This window comes from Neopsephotus bourkii, unplaced genomic scaffold (assembly GCF_033783945.1).
Source record: "Neopsephotus bourkii isolate Nb327-2 ecotype Australia unplaced genomic scaffold, CSIRO-AGI_Nbou_v1 NB_1624, whole genome shotgun sequence".
Lineage (NCBI taxonomy): Eukaryota > Metazoa > Chordata > Aves > Psittaciformes > Psittacidae > Neopsephotus > Neopsephotus bourkii.
The window spans coordinates 11,649,590-11,670,930 of NW_026902099.1; the positions used below are offsets into that span (position 1 = coordinate 11,649,590).

At 40.2% G+C, this 21,341-nt stretch overlaps 1 protein-coding gene and 1 long non-coding RNA gene across 3 annotated transcripts in view; one reads left to right on the plus strand and one right to left on the minus strand.

The window, feature by feature from the left end:
- Positions 1-2,342: 2,342 nt before the first annotated feature.
- On the minus strand, positions 2,343-4,625 carry LOC133222894 (uncharacterized). The gene is made up of 2 exons (XR_009728403.1): positions 4,500-4,625; positions 2,343-4,198 (listed from the first exon to the last, which is right to left on the minus strand). It is a non-coding gene; the product is annotated as an uncharacterized LOC133222894 (long non-coding RNA).
- An 8,369-nt stretch (positions 4,626-12,994) lies between these two features.
- The window catches only part of BMT2 (base methyltransferase of 25S rRNA 2 homolog), a 35,453-nt gene continuing 27,106 nt past the window's right edge, over positions 12,995-21,341 (plus strand). Inside the window, exons 1-2 of one of the 2 annotated variants that reach the window (XM_061373089.1) lie at positions 13,145-13,211; positions 15,164-15,244. Coding sequence is in view for 1 of the 2 variants with exons in the window: in XM_061373088.1 (XP_061229072.1) it covers positions 13,037-13,211 (175 nt within the window). In the remaining variant the exon portion in view is untranslated. Of the gene's footprint in view, positions 13,212-15,163; positions 15,245-21,341 lie in introns of both variants that reach the window. The other variant, XM_061373088.1, reaches the window with a different exon arrangement.

Below are 21,341 nucleotides of genomic sequence, written 5' to 3' on the forward strand. Positions count from 1 at the left end.
GTCGCTAAATGCTGTATTTACTCAGTCACTTCCCATTTACTGGCACTTGGTTCTTGAGAGAAATCTACACTTTTTACTTACAGGAAATCTGCAAATACTACAGTTCAGGTTCACTAGTATAAGTCGAACAACCTTTGTGAAAGTACAATCTCATAGATATTATCTTCATTTAGCTTCTAGACTTAAAATCAATCTTATGAAATCTAGAAAGACAAGCATCCAATGTAGGTTTCAATCTGTGCTTTTTTTCTGTGATTCATTAGGTCGCCCCCCATCTCATACAACAAATCTTGTGCATTTTTTCAAAATAATCAGTACTTGGTTAAAGTTGCCACGTATGCATTCATCAATCACAAAGTATTATTTTGCAATTAAAATATTGAATTGTGAGCCAGGAGCCACACAGTATCAAGATCAAAACCTGACTTACACATCAGGTCTTTATTACCTCGCTCTGCCTTAAGGTTCTGTCGACAGGCAGTAACTTCTTTCTCAACTATCTAAAGATGGATGGCTCAAAACTTGCAGTGCAGGTTAAGCCCCTTGATTAATTTTGGAAGGTGTCCTGTGAATTACAGGACCTCTGTGACACTCTAGCAGAGGCTATCCTGTGCCAAAATGGCTGAAAGATAAGTCTTTTTTTCATCTCCACATTGAAACCAGGTGGCAAGAGGCCTTAAATAAACAATCCTCTGAGATAGTAGATCTAACACCCTATATAATGCAAAGTGCCATTTTTTTCTCTTAGAATACAAACTGTTCACAAGTGGCCACACAAACTGGATGGCTTGACAAGAAACAGATGACTCAGTTCTCTTCACTTACAAAAGGTGATGGAACTGGACTCAGTTTCCCTTCAGTCACTCTTATATGTCCTTTCTTGAAAGTGATATTCTGATGAGCACTAGCTTGAGATGTTACAGGCCAATTTACCTATGGCTTATGAGATGATGCATTTGCATCAACATCTTATTTTCTTTGAGAATATATCACTTAAAATATAGTCTTGCTCTTTGTTAAGAAATCCTTCAAAGTCTGAACCAGATACAATTAATGATCTGATTTTTTTTTTGCCTGGAAATAATCACAAAGAATGATACTGAACAGGGGAACAGCACTTAGTCTAGGGCTGTAGGATCCTTAAAACCCAGTTTTCCTAATCCTGATCCAGCTGTAAACCTTAATTTATTCACCGACCTGTCAGATTTTCTAGGTTGTGTGTGGCCTTCACTCAATGGGTCTTTGCCTCATGTTTCCTTGCACTGGTGTCAAAATTTCATGAACTTAAAGCGCAGCACTTCCCTTCAATGCTGGTAGCCTCCATGCTAGACAGAGCTGGGTAAGCTGTGTTTGCTGTGAGAGGATAAGAGGTGGTGGAGCCAGGGAGGGGCCACAGTAGGATGGCAGGGATCAGTGAAACCAAAATCAGGGACTACTTCCTACACCCTGAATTTGGAATCTTGCATATTGGCCGAGATAGCAATCCTGAGGCTTGCAAGTTGCTCCTATGGCACTCACAACCACATTCAACACAGTTACGTGAATGGTAAAAATAGCATAATGTGACAATTAATTTTTATATATGATAAAAAAAAATGGTTCTTTGGTTTTGGCTTTATTCAAAAGCTTAGTTTACAAACCTCTTCTGGTTACAGTCTCTTCTGGTCTTATTTAAGGACTCATCTCTACAAGTTAGGTTTAGAAAGAAACTTACATCAGTCTTCTACTTCTGTGAAACTATAAAATCACACAAGAAACAGTGAAGGACTGACATGAGAAAATGCTTCCTCTGAGCATAATGACTACTATGCCTCCAGTCAGAATTAAGGCCTGTTCCAAAACTATGCGGCTATTTTGTCCATTCATCAATCAAGATCTGCATGTTTACGCACCAGATGACAACATGCAATCCAATGGCCATTACAGATTTTACATTAGAGGAAAGACAGATTACATTAGTCTGCCTGAAACCAACTGTTTGTAAAACTATTGTAAAAAGAGTATATGTAGAGTCATAGTGATCACAAATCAGTTACTAAGCATATTGGACAAAGCCTTGACACTAAATTTAAGAGAGTCAAATTTAGACCTGATAAGCAACTGCTGTCAGAAGTGGTAGCTGCTTACAACAGTAATCTCTGATACCCAGCAAGCACATGTGAATTCATCAATCCCCAGCAGCAAAAGAAGACTTCAGACTATAGCCATTTGCTTGTTACCTTCATTTAGGTGCTAGGTTCTATAGGAAGAGGAGCCTCAGAAACATTCACAGATGACCTGGTAACTTGAAATATCAGAACATCAAGTAGTATAGTCACTAAGCATATACCCCAGAGTGGAGAAAGTGTACAAGATAATTTATTTAAAACAGAATTCCATGAAAAACATGACTCACTGAGGATTAGCCAACACTTTTGGAAGGCTCTTACACCATACCAACAACACAGGCATTTTGGAAAGTCCCTCTCTTTACAGTTTTAAAAGTCTCATCAAGTTGCTCAGATTAAAAAAAGGAAATCCTAGCACTTCTATAGAAGTCTCAGCAATGAAGAGCTTTAAAAGTTCACCTTTGTGTTGGTATTTCTCTTATTCAGGATAAAGGAAGAATTGATGCTGGAGTACAATTCAAAATAATAACAGGATCAGCCTCTGTATTCTTTCTCAACAGCCCAAAGATTACATGTTCCTATTACCTTTGGGGTGTGTTAGAAAAATCCCTAGTATGCAATTTCCAGCTAAGCTTCTACAGGAAGAAATCTAGGTCCTGTCTTCCAAAGGCTTTAAGTGATAAAACTTAAAGAACATCAAACGTAAACGATTCACAGGCAAGAGCAATTCACATCACAGAAACATTTATGTTGTGCTCTTAACTGCTAATGGAGGCAGACCCATTCACTCCCCAGGAGCAAAACATTCCTTCAGCAAACGAAAACTGGCCAGGGTCCATTCCTGTCATCTGCATGAAGAAGCTGTCACAAAACGAACAACCCAGGTGTGAATTTAAAGTACAATAGCCATTTATCTTGTTTCTCTTGGTGCTCTGGTTCCAGCAGGTTACATTGGGGTGGCTACAGAAGAAAGATGCTGTTCACAGCTGGATGTGTGCCCCTAGTTCAGACATTTCTGCCTCCATTATGAGGCTAGCTGATGAAGCAGCTGCTGGGCTGCCACAAATTACAGACTAAAATCAATGAAAACCATCAGGCATAAAACACAACCAAGAATGCATCCTCATTCTAAGTAATCCTAGTCATCCTAAGCAATATCAAGGCCACAGAATAAATGAGATCTGTAGGTAGCCTGAAAAGAATTGCCAACAAGGATTCATAGGATGCCTTGTGCTGAATCTGGCAACAGGGTGAGATTCTGAGTGCTCGTAGAAGTCCTTGTCAAACATGATTTAAACATAATCAGTGTCCATACCAAAAAACAATGTCTTTCACAGAATCTGAGTTGTTTCTCTCATAAATGAGTCACCACAGACCAACAGAATTGTTTGCCCCACCTAACTGGATTTACAGGCAACTTCTTTTGAAATAGCAAATTGTGTAAAAATAACTATACACACAGACAACCCTCTAATAACTGTAAAGACAGTCAGAACTTTCTATATACCTATGGGTGCTTAGACTTTATCCTGAATGGTAAAAAAATTGAGGTAGCCTTACCAAAGGGAAGTACAACCTAAAATACTTTCAAACCAAAAATTTCTTCCTACCTTTTCACACAGATTTTAGTATTGTTTATTAAAAAAAACCAAGTTAATGAAAAAGCAGGGTTCAAACTTATTTTTAAAATACATTTTTGGTTAGGTTGGTTCTATTTATGTAGAAAAGCCTCCAGGAGACCATTCTGAAAACGCAAGACAGCAATGCTTCAAGTATCTGTCAGGTTGTGTGATAAGCCTCATGCTGCATTTTGCTGATTACGTCTGGCTCCAAAAGAGGCCGGTATTATAACTTTATAACATGAAATTATGTTTGTGTTGAGCATGTGACCTGGGAGCTGACAGCCATTTCACCTAGATTTAAAGGAGTCATTCAAAAAAACCCACCTTTCACATTCCTGCAAGAAGCAGCTTTGCCTCTGGTTCTTACAAACTTCTTACCTCCTATGTTATAATTTTCCCCATTTTGCAGTATGTTTTCATTATGGCTTCCAAAATGATGTTTGTGACCAGTGCAGAAAAGCGAGCAGCCTAAGCAGACATTACAAAAGCATTCTTAATGTTCTTTCTCTGCAATGAAGTAATCTATAAGGAATGTCTGTACCAGTTTGAAAACTTTTCTGACAAAGAGCACGTATGTGTGATGTGTTTCAAGGAATGAGTTGAAATGGCAAATGTGAGCACTTTCCCACCAAAATTTTAGCTGCTTTTGTAAAGCATAACTACATTTTCTGTAAAGATACAGATGCCGCTTGACAACCACAACTCTAAAGAATTTAAGTATTTGCAATCTCTTCACCTCACATATTTTTTAATTAATGAAAAAGAGCACCTGTAGGGGTTGAAAAATGTGTTGTGGTTGTAATTATGGAACCATTCAGATCGTACTGCTGGGATTCTGCCAAAGCCAGATGAAGGTGCAGGCTGCCATGTGGCTTGGAGGTGATTCTTCCCCCTCCTGTTAGGATGTCACTGAGATTACAGTTGTATCACAGTATCACAGTATCACAGTAGGTTAGAGATTGGAAGGGACCTCAAAAGATCATCTAGTCCAATCCCCCTGCTGGAGCAGGAACACCTAGATAAGGTTACACAGGAACGTGTCCAGGCGGGTCTTGAATGTCTCCAAAGAAGGAGATTCCACAACCTCCCTGGGCAGCCTGTTCCAGTGTTCCGTCACCCTCACTGAGAAGAAGTTTCTTCTCAGGTTTAAGTGGAACCTCTTGTGCTCCAATTTGTACCCATTACCCCTTGTCCTTTCATTGTTTGCCACTGAGAAGAGCCTGGCTCCATCCTCGTGACACTCCCCCTTTATATATTTATATACACTAATAAGGTCACCCCTCAATCTCCTCTTCTCCAAACTATAGAGACCCAGCTCCCTCAGTCTTTCCTCATAAGGGTTGTGCTCAGAAATGTTTTGAAGCTGCCTGGGGAGAAAGCACAGAACTGCTCTGGGTCTCAGGCTCCAAAGGTTTGTGCTTTGTGGTGGCTACCCTAACTTTGTGTGCACATGTGTGTCTTCTCCATTGTTTGCTGGATGTACACTTCCACATCACTCAATCCTTCCTGGATAAATGAGCCATTCTTGTTTGCAGCACTGCCAGCTTCCCTGACGGCAGCAGTTCAAACCTTGCCATGAGGGAGATGGCAGCTTTTCCTCAATGTATTTTCTCCTTCCTCAGCATGGATGCCACCTTCCGTTTTGCGTAAATGGGTTTACAGCAGCCGTTTCACCTCTGTGTTTCTCTGTGTGGCTGCAAGGCCGGGCTTCAGAACAGGCACTGACATCCGCTGCTTTTAGTCAGACTGAAATTGTGTCCAGCGACAAAATGATGGGAGCTGTGGAAATCCTACAGGAAAACAGGAGAGAGACAGCAATGAGTAGTCAGGATGCAGGCTTGAAGGGATCTGAGGGGGCTGAGGCACGAGGAGGATGAAGGACTGGTGCAGTGTTGCTGCTGCAGGGGCTCAGGTGATGAAGGTGGTGAGAGCAACACAGCACGTGCCATGGGATAGAAAGCATGGCAGAAGAGAGTAAGCTCTGTATGACAGCCTGGGGCAGAGGTGTTGCTGTGGCTCCCCATGCAGGAAACATCCAACAGAAACTGGAAGAAGGGTGTTTGAAGATAGGTATTTACTTCCTTGCTGTTTGACAATTTAATTTTTTTAACCTGTAATGATTATATGTAGCTCAAACACACACACTTTAAATTATTATTGAAATGTTTACAGTGTGTGAGAAATCATTAACAAAAGATTCCAACCATAATTACAGCACTCAATAACAGAAGCTTATTAGACTAAAAGTGTTTATTATTTTTTTTCTTTAGAAAGGAGTTAACAAGATGGTTAATGTCCAAGAACACTCTTACACATACAGAGAGGCTACAGAAATTCTTAGTAGCCGGAAATCTGAAAGACTTCAAGACTAAAATCTGAACATCAGTATGAAATGTATGTCTCCGTTAACTGCTACAGTAGCTTTCTGTTCTACTTCCTAGCTATTGAACATAATAATTTATCAGTATATCCTCAACAAATTGAAACAGTTATTTAATTCTATCACAACTCTACCTATCTTTAAATATGCATTTCAGAACTGCTTCCTGCTTCTACAGATTGTAGTCCCATTCACACTTCGGGGCAGCTGCTATCAGATCATCCTTAATCCATAGTAGCAGATGAAATTTCTAAAAACATAGTGTGGAGAATGCTCACTTCATGGTATTTGTGTCACAGTTGTTTTATTAGATGTTCCAGAGAAGAAAAGATAAACCATTCTTCTAACAGCAGATAATCTTTATCTGTGGTGCTCATATGGAAAAACTATGGCAAACTTTGTGTACTTACTGTCAAAAATTCTGAAAACAGCTTTAATATTTGTGGTTTCATTTGTCTTACCACCATTTTTTAGGCTCCTAAGTCCTGATCCTTCAACTGATGAAGAGAGTACTAATCCCTTTAATTTTACTGATAATATCTTAGACATTAGCGTCACTGAGGTCAGTTAACTAAACCTAAAACATGAACTGTGCACAAGCCAAATACAGTGCATGCAGGGTAGGTAAGAGCTTTGGCATTTCTTGCTCTTCCTGAAGTACATTATACGGCCTGGAATATATTGTCCTGAAGATAGAGCTCCGTTTGATGTTGTATGAACAGACTTTGTTATGGTTCTCTCATCTTCTTTACTGAAAACCAGACTTGACCTAGAGTAGAGTCAAAATAAACCACATGACAGTATTCAAGAGGCAGGAGAAATTAAAAGGAGTTGGGCAATCTTTGGTATAGACAAGAACAGTTTATGCATACTAGAGATGCATAGGTCATATCTAATGATACACAAAATATCTTCTCCCACACCCTTCCAGGACTTAGGAGGGTTAAAAAATGGTAACAGTGAAATGACGCGGAATACCACCACCTATCCATGGCATCACAGCAGAATATTCTCCATAGATTTAGTCTTTCTGTCTCAGAAATTCTCATGCAGCCTAGCCTTTCTTTGGGTGCTTTTCAGCTCCAGTAAATCCAAGAAGACTGTGAGGTCATCTTAGTTTATGAGTCAGGCTATCGTACTTGCAATAAAAGATTACAGGATACTGGAGTGTTTCTCAAAGTGAAAATGACCTAATGTACAGCTACACTGCTATTGAGCTGAATTGGAATTATACATACCTGACCCATACAGAACAACTGGAATTTGAATCTCAAGAACTGAGAACATCTTTTAGGCTATCAGGTTCCACTGATGCATGAATAATCAAACATTAAAAGTTTTCCTACTAGCACTGAATTTTCTCAAAGTTGCTGTGTCTGAATTAATTACTCAGCAGGTTTATGCACAGCAGCTGACAGAAACATGGATCAGTACTAAAACCACATACTATTTTGACTGACATTGTAAGAAAACCAGTTAGACCTGCTGGATGTTTTGACATCTCTTGCTAAATCAAAGTGATTTTATGAGTTAATCTCTTATGGCAGCAAGAAATCAGCTCAGAAAAAAACTCAATCTAGAAAAAGTAGCTAGTAGTCTCTGTTCAAGTAATCATTATATTGACTCTTTCCATTTAATAATTTATAGATGCCAAATAACAGTGGAATGTGCTCAGACTAAAATCAATGAGAAAAAGAAAACGAGATTTTTAAGGTAATTCAAGATAACTTTTGTATGTTTGTATTTTAATGATCTTCGTTGATAGGATATTAAGTATGTTTGTGATGCTCATGTTGCAAAATAGTTTACAATGAAGTACAGCATTTACCCGAAAAATGCATTATCTGTTCTCAGGATAGTTTTACTTTTTATATGCACATAACATTTAGAATAAGTCAGGTATAAAGTATTTAGCTGGTTTTCACTAAGTATTTCAGTAGTTCCATGGAATTTAATTCCCACTTTACTATTAGGCAAGTGACAGACTGAAGGGATTAACAAATTCTTAACTTTTCCCCCATGTTGAAAGAAACAGCTCATTTTCATTGACAGGCACAGGTGCAATCTGCTGGCCACAATGGATTCAGTGAATGTATTGTTTATCAGAAATGCTGGCTACTGTGAAAATTATTCCTACCTTATTGCAACACAAGTTAACAAGCAAAAGACATTTCAATGAATAAAATCTCCTATGAGTATCTAATTTTTGTGGTCTTGAGGCTACATAATTAGACTCCACAATGAGCCTCCTCATGTGAGGGACTTCAGTCTTCTTCTTCTTCTTCTGGTTGGGTGACTCTGCTGACTTGATGAGCAACTTTAATTGGTCCTTCAGTAGAAAAATCCTCTTGTTTTCCAGAAGCAAAATATTTATTTTGGTAAATACTGGGACTTTGGATACAAACCAAAGTCAGTATCAAGTCTTGTTTTTCCCACTGAAATACACGGGGGGCTAATTAAGGAGACTGATGATGTAAACTTTTAGAGGTATCAACCTCCACATAAGGAATCCAGGATCTGTAGTTATAAAAAAATATTGTTATGGGGTAGTGCTTTTAATTACTATGTAATTTTAATTACTAAATAACTAAAGTGTGTATAATCTGAAGAAATGTAATAATGGACCAGCTCTTCATAACTGCATCAGTGCAAATTCAGGGCTGTGACTCCCACTTCTAAAATCAAATTATATTATTTCCCTGGCTTATACAACTCTACAATGAATAAAGAAGAAAAATCTTAAATTCAAACCAAATATGCTATTGTTGCCTGCTTGCCTTGCCTTTGGATACAAGTAGCAAAAGCAGTTCTGCATCTAACAAAGACTTATAATACCACAGTGTTTCAGTATTCCATTAAAATCATTACATGCTTTTGGTAATATTTTTGCAGATTACATTGCATTAGAGACTCTTATGATGATGTCATCACACTGGAGAGAGTGCTGCCTAGAAAGGTTTCTTCTCTTTGATGCTGTTTCATTTTTTCGGTTCCTTTTCAAAACAACCAGCATCTGTAAGATAGAAGGGATGAAGAGTCTGAAAAGATTTGATTGTCCAAAGTACCACTGAAATAGGGATGGAAGCAGAGTACCGCTGATTTGCGTAGCTCAGAAAGTTTTTGTTACTTTTGTTCCACAGTTTCCCTGGGGAGTAGGGCTGAAAATACAGGCAGCTGTCATTCTTCCCTCAGGAAGGAAGAGCACTTCCACTTTGTATAATCTCATAGTGAAGATGTGGGTTCAGATACCCTCCGGCAGAGCAGGGATGTGAACTGGTTTTCCCACATCCTCAGTGAATGCTCCAGCCACCTGAGTACTAGAAAGGGATGGGTTTATTCCTCCTCCTGGCCTGTGAATTGAGGCTTTTGTTTCTAAAGATATTAATGAAAAGTGACGGGAACTGGAACACTGCAGAAATGTGAAAAGAAACTGTTCTAGTCCACCCTAAAACAGCTCATTTTTCTAAGAAAGTAACTAATACACAGAGGATCTTCTGTCCATCTTCCACATTTGAGATAGTAAGTCCAGCTACTGAAAACAATCCTTTCCCAGATGGCCATATTCCATTGTCCCTATCAGGACAGAGGTAGTTTATTATCTTCTCAGAGTAAGTGCATGCAAACTTGCTTGTTCTGCTCTTGCGCCTCAGGGAAAAACCCAAGATTTATATTCATCTTCATTTGTTCCTTGACTCTTCCTGTACTGTGTTCAAGAAGTGTATTGAGCACACATGTTTTCACCACTGTAACAGAGCACTGGGTCATCAGTTCCTGGTCTGCCACAACCAGTCCCACTTTAATCACCTGTTCCATAACCAGCTCCTCCTTCACCCCCCCAAAATCTCCATGCAGTGCTCCAGGGAACTGCATTCTCCAATAACCTTGCATTTGGAGTCTGTCTCTGGGAGCCATCTCTCACCACATACTCTGTTGTAAGCATCTGTGTGACCTGAAAGCATAAAGCCTCTTCCTCGAGTATTCTTTTATTTTTGTTCCTGGACATACTTGACATCTGGTAAATGCTGTTTACTTGCTTACTGAAGCATTAAAGTGCTAAGCCACATCTTTAAGAAGGAAAAATGTATTTTATATCTTGGTCTACTTTCATATAGAACCACTTATGTTAAAAAGTCAATACTTCCCTATTTCCTGTTTTTTTCAGAATAGCTTGTACACCAAGATATGAAAGTAGTCTGTGCACTGAAGTACTGAGTGGGAATTTTTCCCTCATAGGCGTATTTATAACATATCAGAAAATAAACAACATACTGAAAATATAAAGCATCATAATTAACTTTTATTAAAAAAGGAGAGTTATGTAAAAACTGTAAAGTCCTAGTAGGACTATTAATACTGTAAGTTTTAAAATAATGGTGATAAATTAAATCCACTTTGTATTTAAAACCACTTTGTCAGTTTTGGCAAGCACTCCTGAGAACTGAAATCAAAAGAACATAAATTAAAGAGTAACTGTTTATTATTAATCTGAGAGAGTACATTTCACTTATGTGCAAGTTCCCCGATTTTCCAGTTCTACAATTAGGTTTCCAATTTACCAGCATCCAGATCCACTCACATATTGGCTGTGTGCCCTACGGATGCTCACAACTGAGGGAGTGGGGGGCTTGATGTCACAGAAGTATCTGTCAGGCATCTTCCAAATGCCTCTATGTCTTTTCTGTCACTGGTACTCCTACTCCTCTGAGAAGACCCCCTCAATACTCTCCTATAGGATCACGCTGCACATAGAAGACTATCTCATGCTTTTTCTCTTCCTGTGCTTCCCAAAGTCCTACACAATGTAAAAGTGGAAGGAACATCAACCACTGTGTAGGCTCCTCCTTAACCAAAAGGTTCCTTGTACGTATCAATGTAATCTCTTTTACACCATCTTAATTCTTCTTATATGCACTTGCATATAAAGCTAGTAATAGAAATATTTCAGAAAGCTATCATTAACCTCAGCAATCACTTCTAATTTGGATTTGAGTTCCTGGACTAATCTGGTGAATATGAAATAAAATAACCCCTATGAGAAGCTGATTTTCAGATGTTTTCCAAGTCAAATCAATATATATTAGTGTTATTTTTGTTAACACATGATCATTCTTTTTTTCAGTTTCAAAATGAAAAGAAAAATCTACCAGAAAGAATAACACGATCACTACACTTCTCTTTCTTTTCTTAGTGCTGACGTCAGGAGCAAAAGATTTAATTCTCCTTTTCAATATTCTCCTGTATTTTCATTTAAAAAAATTAATATTCTGACAATAAATTATGGCATGTAAATACGGTGATGGAAGATCCAAACTACACTAAAGTTTTGTAAGCATTTACTGAAAAATAACACTACTGAAACACCTGGACCTTTGGGCACAGTGTACAACCCCCATTTCAGGGCACTGGGTGTGATGCAGTATTTGCCCACACAGCTCAGAGTGAAGTGGAAAAGGGATGTCTTTGCAGTCAGTAACAATGCAAAGCTTTTGTTTGGACATTGGGTTTTTTTTTGTCTGGATAATTGTACCTTCAAAGACATTTATCCCAACAGCAGAACTTCACTGTGCTCTGTGATTAGCTGCAATTTTTTTTGGCAGGACTGACACATTGCTGATAAGGACCTGTTATACACCCACTGCATGTGTCACTGACTTCTCATTAGGATGAAATCTTGACCCTACCCAAGTCAGATTTGTCACCGATTTAATTGTAGCCACAATTACCTCCTTAATGTTTTCTAACATCTTCAGAGGAGACAATTAGCTGCTTCTGGCCAAGACAAACAAGCAAGCGACTTCATGGCAGATTTCCCTGCCATGATCTTGTGAGGAGTGGTGTTGTCTGTCCTATTTCCAATGACAGCTGAAAGAGGGAACTAAAACACTTTGGGTCTGGAGAAAGGTTGCAGCTGGCAGAAGCTGCAGACAAAGGTCTTTCCCTGTAAGGGGCAGTTTTGCTGGCTGCAGTTGTTGCTCCTGCTCCAGTAGTGTACTTCCACATGAAAACTGTGCTCTGCCTAGGAACAGGCACAGCAGCACCACCTAAACAGAAAAAAGCCCATACAAAATCGTGCTCTTCAGATACCCGCATTCACACCGTGAACACCAGCCTACCCAGATTTGCTTTACCTCACTTTGAACTCAGTTTGTTTCTGTAAGGTCTTTTGTAGGCCTGGGGTGGGTATTACCATCCTACTTCAGAGGGAGTCACACAGACTTCTACAGGGGTCTCTAGGCAGCATGTGTGCTGGGGTAATGCAGGGGAGAAGGGCCCCCGCTGCATCCATGCCCTGGAAACACAGAACCACAGAATGGTTTGGGTTGGAAAGGACCTTGAGATCATCCCGTTCCAACCCCCTGTGTCATACCAGGCGACATCAATGAAGGCTCTGTCCAAACTGGACTTGACCACCACCAGGGATGGAGCATTCACAGCCTCCCTGGGCAGCCCGTTCCTGTGCCTCACCACCCTAACAGTAAAGAACTTCCTCCTTATATCCAATCTAAACTTCCCCTGTTTAAGCTTTAACCTGTTACCCCTTGTCCTATCACTACAGTCACTGATGAACAGTCTCTCTCCAGCATCCTTGAGGGCCCCCTTCAGAATTCACACTGCCCCTGGACCCTTCATGTTTTTTCACCTAACTCCTGCACTAGTCCGTCAAGCACCCAGGGCTACCTGCTCCATACCTGAGAAAGTCTTGGAATCCGCCAAGCCCGCAGGCCCGGAACTCCCGCTGTGCGGCCAACCCGCACTCTCAGCGACAGGCCGCTTGGCGCCCAGCTCCCCGTCCCGCCCGACGGCGGCGGACTCCATCTCCCGGCATGCCGAGCGGGCGGAGCAAGCGCATGCCTGCCCCTGCCATAGAGCCCGGTGTTCACGCCTCCCCTCAGCCGGGCTGCGCGCGGCGGAGCAGCAATTACACCATGGAGGCCGTTCCACAGCCACTGCCCGGCGGGACTGCCGCCGCCGCCGCCTCCACTGCCACTGCTCCCCTGCCGCCGCAGCAGCCCCCGGCGCAGGAACGGAAGCTGGAGCAGGAGAAGCTGTCGGGGGTGGTGAAGAGCGTCCACCGGCGGCTGCGCAAGAAGTACCGGGAAGGTAACCGCGGGGGACGGGGCCGCCCCCTCCGCGCAGCCCAGGCCGGGCCGGCCGCTCCGCTCCGCGTGGGAGGGGTGGGGGGGTGGTCTGGGAAGCAGCCGCTGTGCGGCGGCGGTAGGAGGGAGTCGGGCTCCGCGCGGGCCGGCCCGGTGTCCGCAGCCCCTGTGGGAGCTGCGAACCGCTGCCGAAGGGGGTGTGTCGGGGGGGGCAGCGGCAGGGAGTTAGCGGCTGGGAGCCGCGCCGGGTGCGCTTCCTGCTCCTCCCCGGGAGGCGGGGGGCTCGGCCGGCACCGGGTGCCCACAGCCGCTGCCGGATCTGCCGGGGTCCTGCCGCTTTACTGGAGCTCTTGATAGCGGAGAGCCCTTCCTGGCTCGGGAGGGCTCGCAGCTCATCTGCCAGAGCTTTTCCTGTGGGTTGGTGTGCAGGGATGATGCTGCGAGGTGAAAAGGTGCTAAAGGTGTGCTACCTGTGTGTGGATATGGGTCCCTCCGAATGGCCCTGCCTTACTGCTCTGTGCGGCTTTGAATAGCTGACAGCTAGGCCTTTGGCCACCGGCAGCTTCTAAGTCGTACAGCAGTGTTTTCCACACTGAGGATATGCAGGAGTGAGAACAGTCAGTTGCGAACGCCAGGAGGGATTGAATGGTGATCTGGAAAGGCATGGGTCTTTGTGAATTGTTTGTGCCTTCTGTCTTTCAGCTGGGGAGAAATAGTTCAGGCTGGAGCAGTAAGCAAAAGAGTTGGGAAAAAGCTGTTACAAAATAAATTACTCTGAGTCCTGAAAAATCTACTTTGTCATCAGTATTAACGCCCTTGTGCAAGGTTCTTATGAGTGGTATTGGAATGCTTAAAACCTCCCAGAAATGCTTTCAGATGAGTGTCAGAGTTGAGATTTGTTTGCTGAAATTTGCAGCTTCCTCTGGTTGATTGTAATAATCTGTTCAATCTCCTTTATAACACAGGTTACAAAAAAATTTATCCTCCATTCATTCTTTCAGTGAGTCCACAGCCCTTTGGTGGGTACCTGCAGAAGGGTAGTCATAAAATGGGAACTCTTGCTGTTGCAGGCATGATTTCTTGCCTGTTTTCTGTGTATGGCACTCTTAAAGAAACAATGTCATACTGCTTTGTGAACTGCAGAAGTCTCCACAGGAGCCTGTCCATGGGATTTGGGCAGAGATATCTACCTATCTAGACACTGATCAAAAGTTGCTGTTTATTTTGGCCTTGGTGAGTCAAAAGGGAGGATCTCACTTGTTTTTCCAACTTTTGAGTGAAGAAATGTTGTACGTTTTAAAGTTCAAATTCTAGCAAAGGAGTCAGGCTTTTAGCAGTTCATATTTCTCTGTTATTTCAGAGTGCCAGCAGATTAAGACAGACAAGCATTGGCACTGTTATATTAAAAAATGTGGGCAATCTCTGTAAACAACTGAACTTTTTATAGATGAGAGCCTAAACTACATGGAAGCCTATGTCTCAGCAAAGAGCAAGTTAGTATGCAGGGGTAAGTTTTGTGTAACTGCTTAACTGAAAGAGCCATCCCTACTCTGAATTTACTTCTTATGTCCTGTAAATCGTGTTAATGAAGACTTTGCAGTGAATTTTCAAGTTGCTGTAAATTAGCAACACTGTGTATGTTCATGGAGAGAGTTAAAAACCAATCATCACCTCATGCCTCTGCCACAAGGACAGTTCCATCCATTACCTATTCATCCAATCCTAGGTGCTCTGTACATATTACTAGCACTTAGTAGTCATAATACTTCATATATTAGGTTCTTTCAGTTCTGGAATTTTGGTTTTGGAGTCTTCTCCCTACATTTGTCCATGATTCTAAAAGCAGGCTTGAGGATCTCCTTCCTAAATGTCTTTAGTGTCCCTCTGTAATACTTGGATGTACTTGACCTCTGAAGGAGCTTTCCTTGGTTTTTTTTGCTTTCTAATACTTTGCAGTACTGACTGGCAAGTACATTACCCTGACAAAAACAAAGTTGACAGTTTGATGAAGAGAAATATAAAAGTAACAAATCATTTGTAATTTTTCAGTATGATCTGAATTATAACTTGGGTATGAAAAAGCAAGGAGAAATGCATCCTTGGTTATATGCTTAGAGTTTACTACACAGGGAAAACCTTGTGACTCCATAGTGCACTGCATCCACTTCCATATGAAGCAGAAACAGAGCTCTCTGTATTATTCTAGAGTCTTTTATCCCAGAGCCTTGTGTTGTGCTTATTTTTGTTTTGTCTTTTTCTAACTCTTCTCATGTTTACTAGAATTCTGTGAAACTAGTTTCCATTTTGTCTAAATAAGCAATCAGTACTAGAATATCTGTTGCATGGACTTCGGTGCTTTTTAGGTATCTAAAATAGGATCACATATTAATATTGGTGGTGGAGGAAAAAGCATGGCGACTATTCTTCTGAAAGCTACATGATTATGTTGCACAGGGTGGATAAGTCTAAGAAAGCCCTTGTTATTGTATTATGATCTTAAGTTAGTGTCTTCTGTTAGAAGTGTAGGAGAGAAATAGATGTGGCCTTGAGACACTGAGATGTTCATTGATAGAAGTTATACAGGCTTGATTTTAATAAGCTGATTTTTTGTGGAATTCATTTGCCTTGCTGATGTTAGCAAGGCTGATGTTTCAATGGGGAATTGTAAAAGGCGAGTCAGTGTATTATCTGACTTGCTTATAACTGGCACCATTGTTACAATTTTGTTTTACTTTCTGCCATGGTTCCCCTTCTTTTTTGAAGATGAGTCAGTGCACAAGTGACAATATGCTTCAAAACTGCAAGTTAGCGGGTTTCTGAAGAAGTTCCATACTTGTCAAAGTGCAAGAGAAATATTTCTTAACTAGGGATGCATCACAGAAAAACTTTTTGCAGTTACAAGGAATTACTACAGTAAAGTTTAGTCAGCATCATGTCATCTAAAGGGCTTGATGGTTTTTTTTCCTGATGGAATATTGCAGCTCTTCAGATCTGTCAAGGCTGAATCTTGGCTTCTTTTTCAATTTCTGCATTTGTTGAACCACTTTTAAGTATGGTGGATGAGTTTCGTATGTACTTCTGTTTTGTGGCTCATGTCATACCCTAATCCCAGAGCATGCCAGTGTATGACAAAACATTCGCCGTGTTTGAAATTGTTCAACGTGAATTCTTTTTGGTTTGTGTTGAAGTGCATTGGGGTTTTCTTCCTTCAACAACATTAGCTTTTTTTACTGTGTGACTAGTACCTACCTTTTCCTATTTTCAGAATGTTAATGATCTAGTATGACTTCTAGTGGGAATAGTTATATTTTTTCTCCTTTTTCATCTTCTTTTCATTCTTTTCAGTTTCCTGTCTTTCCCCTTACACTCCCCTGTTGTTCATTAGTAAATAAGGAAAGTATGTAATCATAAATGCCATGTCAGATTTGGTATTTCATGTCTGCAGGATACTCTTTTTCCACTGTGGCTCCTATGGCAGTATTGTGCTGTATATTTTAGAATGGTTTAATGAGGTTTATCAAATGAGTGCGGAGACTTTAGTGGGGGAAAAAAGGTGTGTTTTTTTCAAATCAAAGTGGTTGGTCCCTGTCCACAGGGAGTGAATGTGTCAACTAAATTAGTTAATCCTTGTGAGTAAATTAGTTAAAAGTTGTTTCAGACTAAAGCACTGATAAAGACAGACAATGCTTGTCTGCTGGTTCCTGATTATACACATAATTCCTCAGGTTAGCATATAAATTTTGTCTCCATGAGGAAAACTTCAAGTGCGAACGAAAGACACTGAGGTGTAACATGTTCACTTAGGAGTGTATCTTGTTAGCGTAAGACTTGTGTTTTTTTGAAGTTTTACTCCTGCTTCCCATCTAGAATGCATTAGTTTCATCCTAATTACCTTACACACCAGAGTAAAATCCAAAAGCTAAAACAGCTCTCAAATGCTCAGTTACTCACTTCAGAGAAACTCCAGAACTTCAGAAACATGCTTGACACAAGCACTTAGTACAGAAATCAGGGTTTTTCATGAGTCTTGAATTTTTCCCACTAGCCTGTTAAAACATTGGGGTGGGGAAAACCAGTGTTTGCTTCAGTCTCCTGGTTCTGTTGCCTGGTACTGTACATGACCCCAAATTTTATAGGATCTTCTTGTATGCATCCTTTGGGCACCTGCAGCTGTGGGCTGGAGCATGTTGTATCAGTTGCATATGTGCATGTATTCCTCATATACTGCATGCATGCTCATGTCTGTCAAGCCCGATAGGCTTGTAAAAGCAGATTTAGAGGTTTGTAGGGAGCTCAACATGATCTGCTGAACATCTGCTATGTGATATTTGTTTGTTTCCTGTTGCTTGTAGCAGCCAAATAGGCTTAATTTTTACTGTGGTAAAAATCCCTTCCCCTGATACAGAGTCAATCTTTTTGTCTTTTTTTCCCTGAGTTGTTTATTACTTTTATAGTCATGCAGGGCTGTATTTATCAAGTAAACGCTTTCATTATGCATTATGAGCCTCAGTTGTAGATGGTTTTGTACATAGACTGGAAAGATGATTTACAGGACTCTCTACTTCTCCCTGGAAATCCCTGTTAAGTGCGAGTGGGAATAAATGCTGAGCTTATCTGTAAAGGTATTTTATGAAATATTTTGCAGTGTGTTCACGAAGATGTTTCATTTCTCCTTCTACACACTTGTTAAAGCTGTTCAGGCTTAAAATCACACAGAACTGGTACTTGTCTGGGTATTAGTTACTGTGTCACAGGAGCTGATAGAAACAATCCTAGATGGTAGTCTGATTCCTTTAAAGAAAGGGTTGTTGAAATGTCAAAGAAATGGATAATAACTTTATCATGAGTTTTCCAAATTCAGAAAATTAGGAAGAATTTACAGTAGTACCCTGCCTGATGATAGTAAGTGTCCTGAGTAGGTTAGTGGTTCAGACATTCATGGGAGAAATGTCATTCTGAAATCAGTTGCTTCATGGTCTCTTCTGCTTGCATGTTTTTCGTGAAGAACCTTGAGAGAGCTGAAGTTCTTCCTGATGTGAAACAGGAAACGTTTTGAAATAGTGGCATTTTCACGGGACAGGAAAACTTTGTCACTGACATCTATGTAAGTTAACAGTTGTTACTCCTTTTTGTTAAATGTAACTGGTTTACTGTAGAAATAAACGTAAGTTTTCAAGGTCTCCATTTGTCTTTTCCCAGTTGCATTAATTTCTTGGAAGAGGGAGACATTTTGTAATAGTAACTGTTACATTTTTCAAGCAATAGAAACAAAATTCCGTTTCATTAAAATTAATGCAATTTTATGACATAAGCATTAAGATATGATTGCCCTTTCAGTTTGCACACCACAGATTTGCAAGGAAGTTTCTTTAGAAATCCCATAGTTGTAGAGTTTGGGGGATTTAATCATTGGTATCATGTAGTAGTTAGCTCAGGGTTTTTGAAAGCAACACACTGGCTGTGGCGCAGACTTGCACCCTCTGAGCAAACAACTGTATGTAACCTTCTTCCCTGCTCCTTTATTGCCTTGGGGGGAATATGGTATTCCTGTTGCAGGGTTAGCCTAATGAAATCTGTACCTATGCCTCATCTGTTTCCCATTTTTGCTTCTGCATTTGCAGAAATTTACCAAAATCAGTAGTTTCTGATAATATGTTCATCTCTGTGTTGGTGGTGTTCCATCCCATGAAGTCAGCTTTGGGGAATAGGAGGGGGGTGATAGTTTCCATCAGAGTAGATACAACACCTGGGGGCAGTAATTGCTTAAACTAGCACAAATAGGCTCCCCACTGTTTGTGTGACAGCCATCAGTGATTTGTAGCAGATCAGAGACCCAGGTCATTGTTCTGGGTGATTTAAGCTGACTGCAGTAGATGTCTTCAATAGCAGATGGTCTGTGCCCCGGTTGTCTATTTAGTGTAAACAGATAGATAGGAAGTTTACCTGCCAAGTCAAATGTAGAAGCTCTCATTTGGTCAATGAATCCTTTCTGTGTGAATAGAGGGAAGAAAAGTTTAGATAGAGAAAATGAGATTCTATGTTGGGTTTTCTTTAAGATTTTATTGTGAAATATTTCAGGTAAATCCTAAGGAATTTATAACAAACACTAGTCAGACAAAGAGAAGGAAAATATTAGCTCTGACTGCTTGAACTTTGTCCAACTTGAACTTCATGTTCTGTATTTAGACATGTAAAACTGGAAAACTGTGAAGCCAAAAACTGCCTAATGCCTTTCATAAGAAATACTGGATATACTGTTTTAGTAAGGCAGATGTTCAATAAGTTTCTAGTTTATCTTGTGCACTCTGTAACTTGTAAATAGCATATTAGCTGATATTCTTCTTGTAATTACTTTTACTGATCATTACCACAGCATCAAGACATTTAATAGACAGCTAAATGTCAACTGACAATTCACAGTTAATGACAAAAATTTTGTCAGGTATTCATAGGAATTTGATTTCAGCTTTAGCCTCATGGGCAGCATAGGGTTGCTTTTCCCATTTATTGTTCAGCATATTGTAGAAAATTAGTATGTTTACTGTTTCTAGCAAGTAGTGAAGAGGCAGTGTTAAGAAGCTAAAAATCAGATGGGTTTTCTTCATTCTGCAGTGCCTCACCATCAACAACAGAAAAGAAAGCTCAGAGGTCTTGCTAGAAATTGCTAGTGCCAGCAGATTTTATCTGAAGTTATCCAGCATTGTCATGGACGCTTTAATTCTGGGGATAGGTTTGCTTTATACAATGAGCAATTCAAAGAGCTTTATTAATAACTGTTGTACAAATACGAACATGTCACTTTTGCTTGTCTTTCATTGTTAGTCAGTGTATTGACCTTATTTTCTCCTCTACTAGAGCCATCAAAGATGTAGGTGGGAATGTAGTGTGCTGTTAAACAGGAGTATTGAAAAGGCATTGGATCGGATCTGGGTTTTGTTTTTTTTGCATTACCAATTTGTATCAGCATGTAGGCAGGCATCCTTTAAACACTTGTTTTTTTTAAATAGGTTTGTGGTTGGGGTTTTTTTTCTTATTTTTTGGGGCGGGTTTTGTCAGTTAAATTTTGGGATACAAGGTCTTGCTTGGTGGTGGATGAAGTATTTTGTACTTGCTTTTGAGCTTGTCAGAGATGACTGCACTGTTTTTCTGAAGAGCACCAATCAAATTAAGGAAATGAATAATTACAAAACTTGTCTTGCGGGTACAGATAGCACTTGTAACTCTGAATGACTTTACTATTTTATTGCTTGATAAAGCAGAATGATTCAAATAGGTTGTTTGGGTTTCAGTCCCATTCCAAAATGAAAAATACTGCCTTTAGCAAAACTGAGCTCTGTTTCTTTTTTTAATACAGAGGGTTGTGATTTATTTAAAATACCAATTGATTTGTTCTGTCAGAAGTTGAAGAATAGTTGACTAATAAATTTTTCTATTTCATAAACATACCTTAAATGACAGTCCCACTTAACACCCTATAAGAAATATATTAAATGTATTTTTAAAATAAACAAGACAGAAATTAGGATGGAAGAAAGCTGCATTTTTGCTCTTCAAAACAGACTGCCTGGAGAGAAGAGTTATGGTGTGAGATTGTCTCACTAAGAATGACAAACTTGGTCTTCTCATGCTCTACTGGGGACCCCTGATGAGATCTTGTAAATAAACGTGTAATGACAAGAAGTCTTACTGAGCTCGTATGACTCTTTCTTCTTTATTATAAGTGTTTTTGGTTGTTGAAACTTCCAGCTAACGTTAGGTCTCCAGTGCTGTTACCCACAGTTAAAGCTCTCATGTAATTAGGATCATTTAAAAATAACTTCTTCATGCCTGACCTGTTCTGTCTGTGACAGGGTTCAGAAACTGCTGATTACTTTGTGGTTGGGTTTGGGTTTATGATTTGGCTATTATGCGGGCTATATTAATGTGGGTGGAAAACATTTAGAGGGATTCATCTGTTCTAGGTAAACAATACTGGATTTTTGTTACTGCATTAGAACAAGCTATGTTACAAAGAACCTACAAATTGGTCAGTCATTTGTTCACTGACAGTTGCTAGAAAGAGGTGGGCTTTTGGCTTTTTTGTTTTTAAAGGAATAATTAATCTTCAACATGAAGAGCAGGTAATACTTATTTT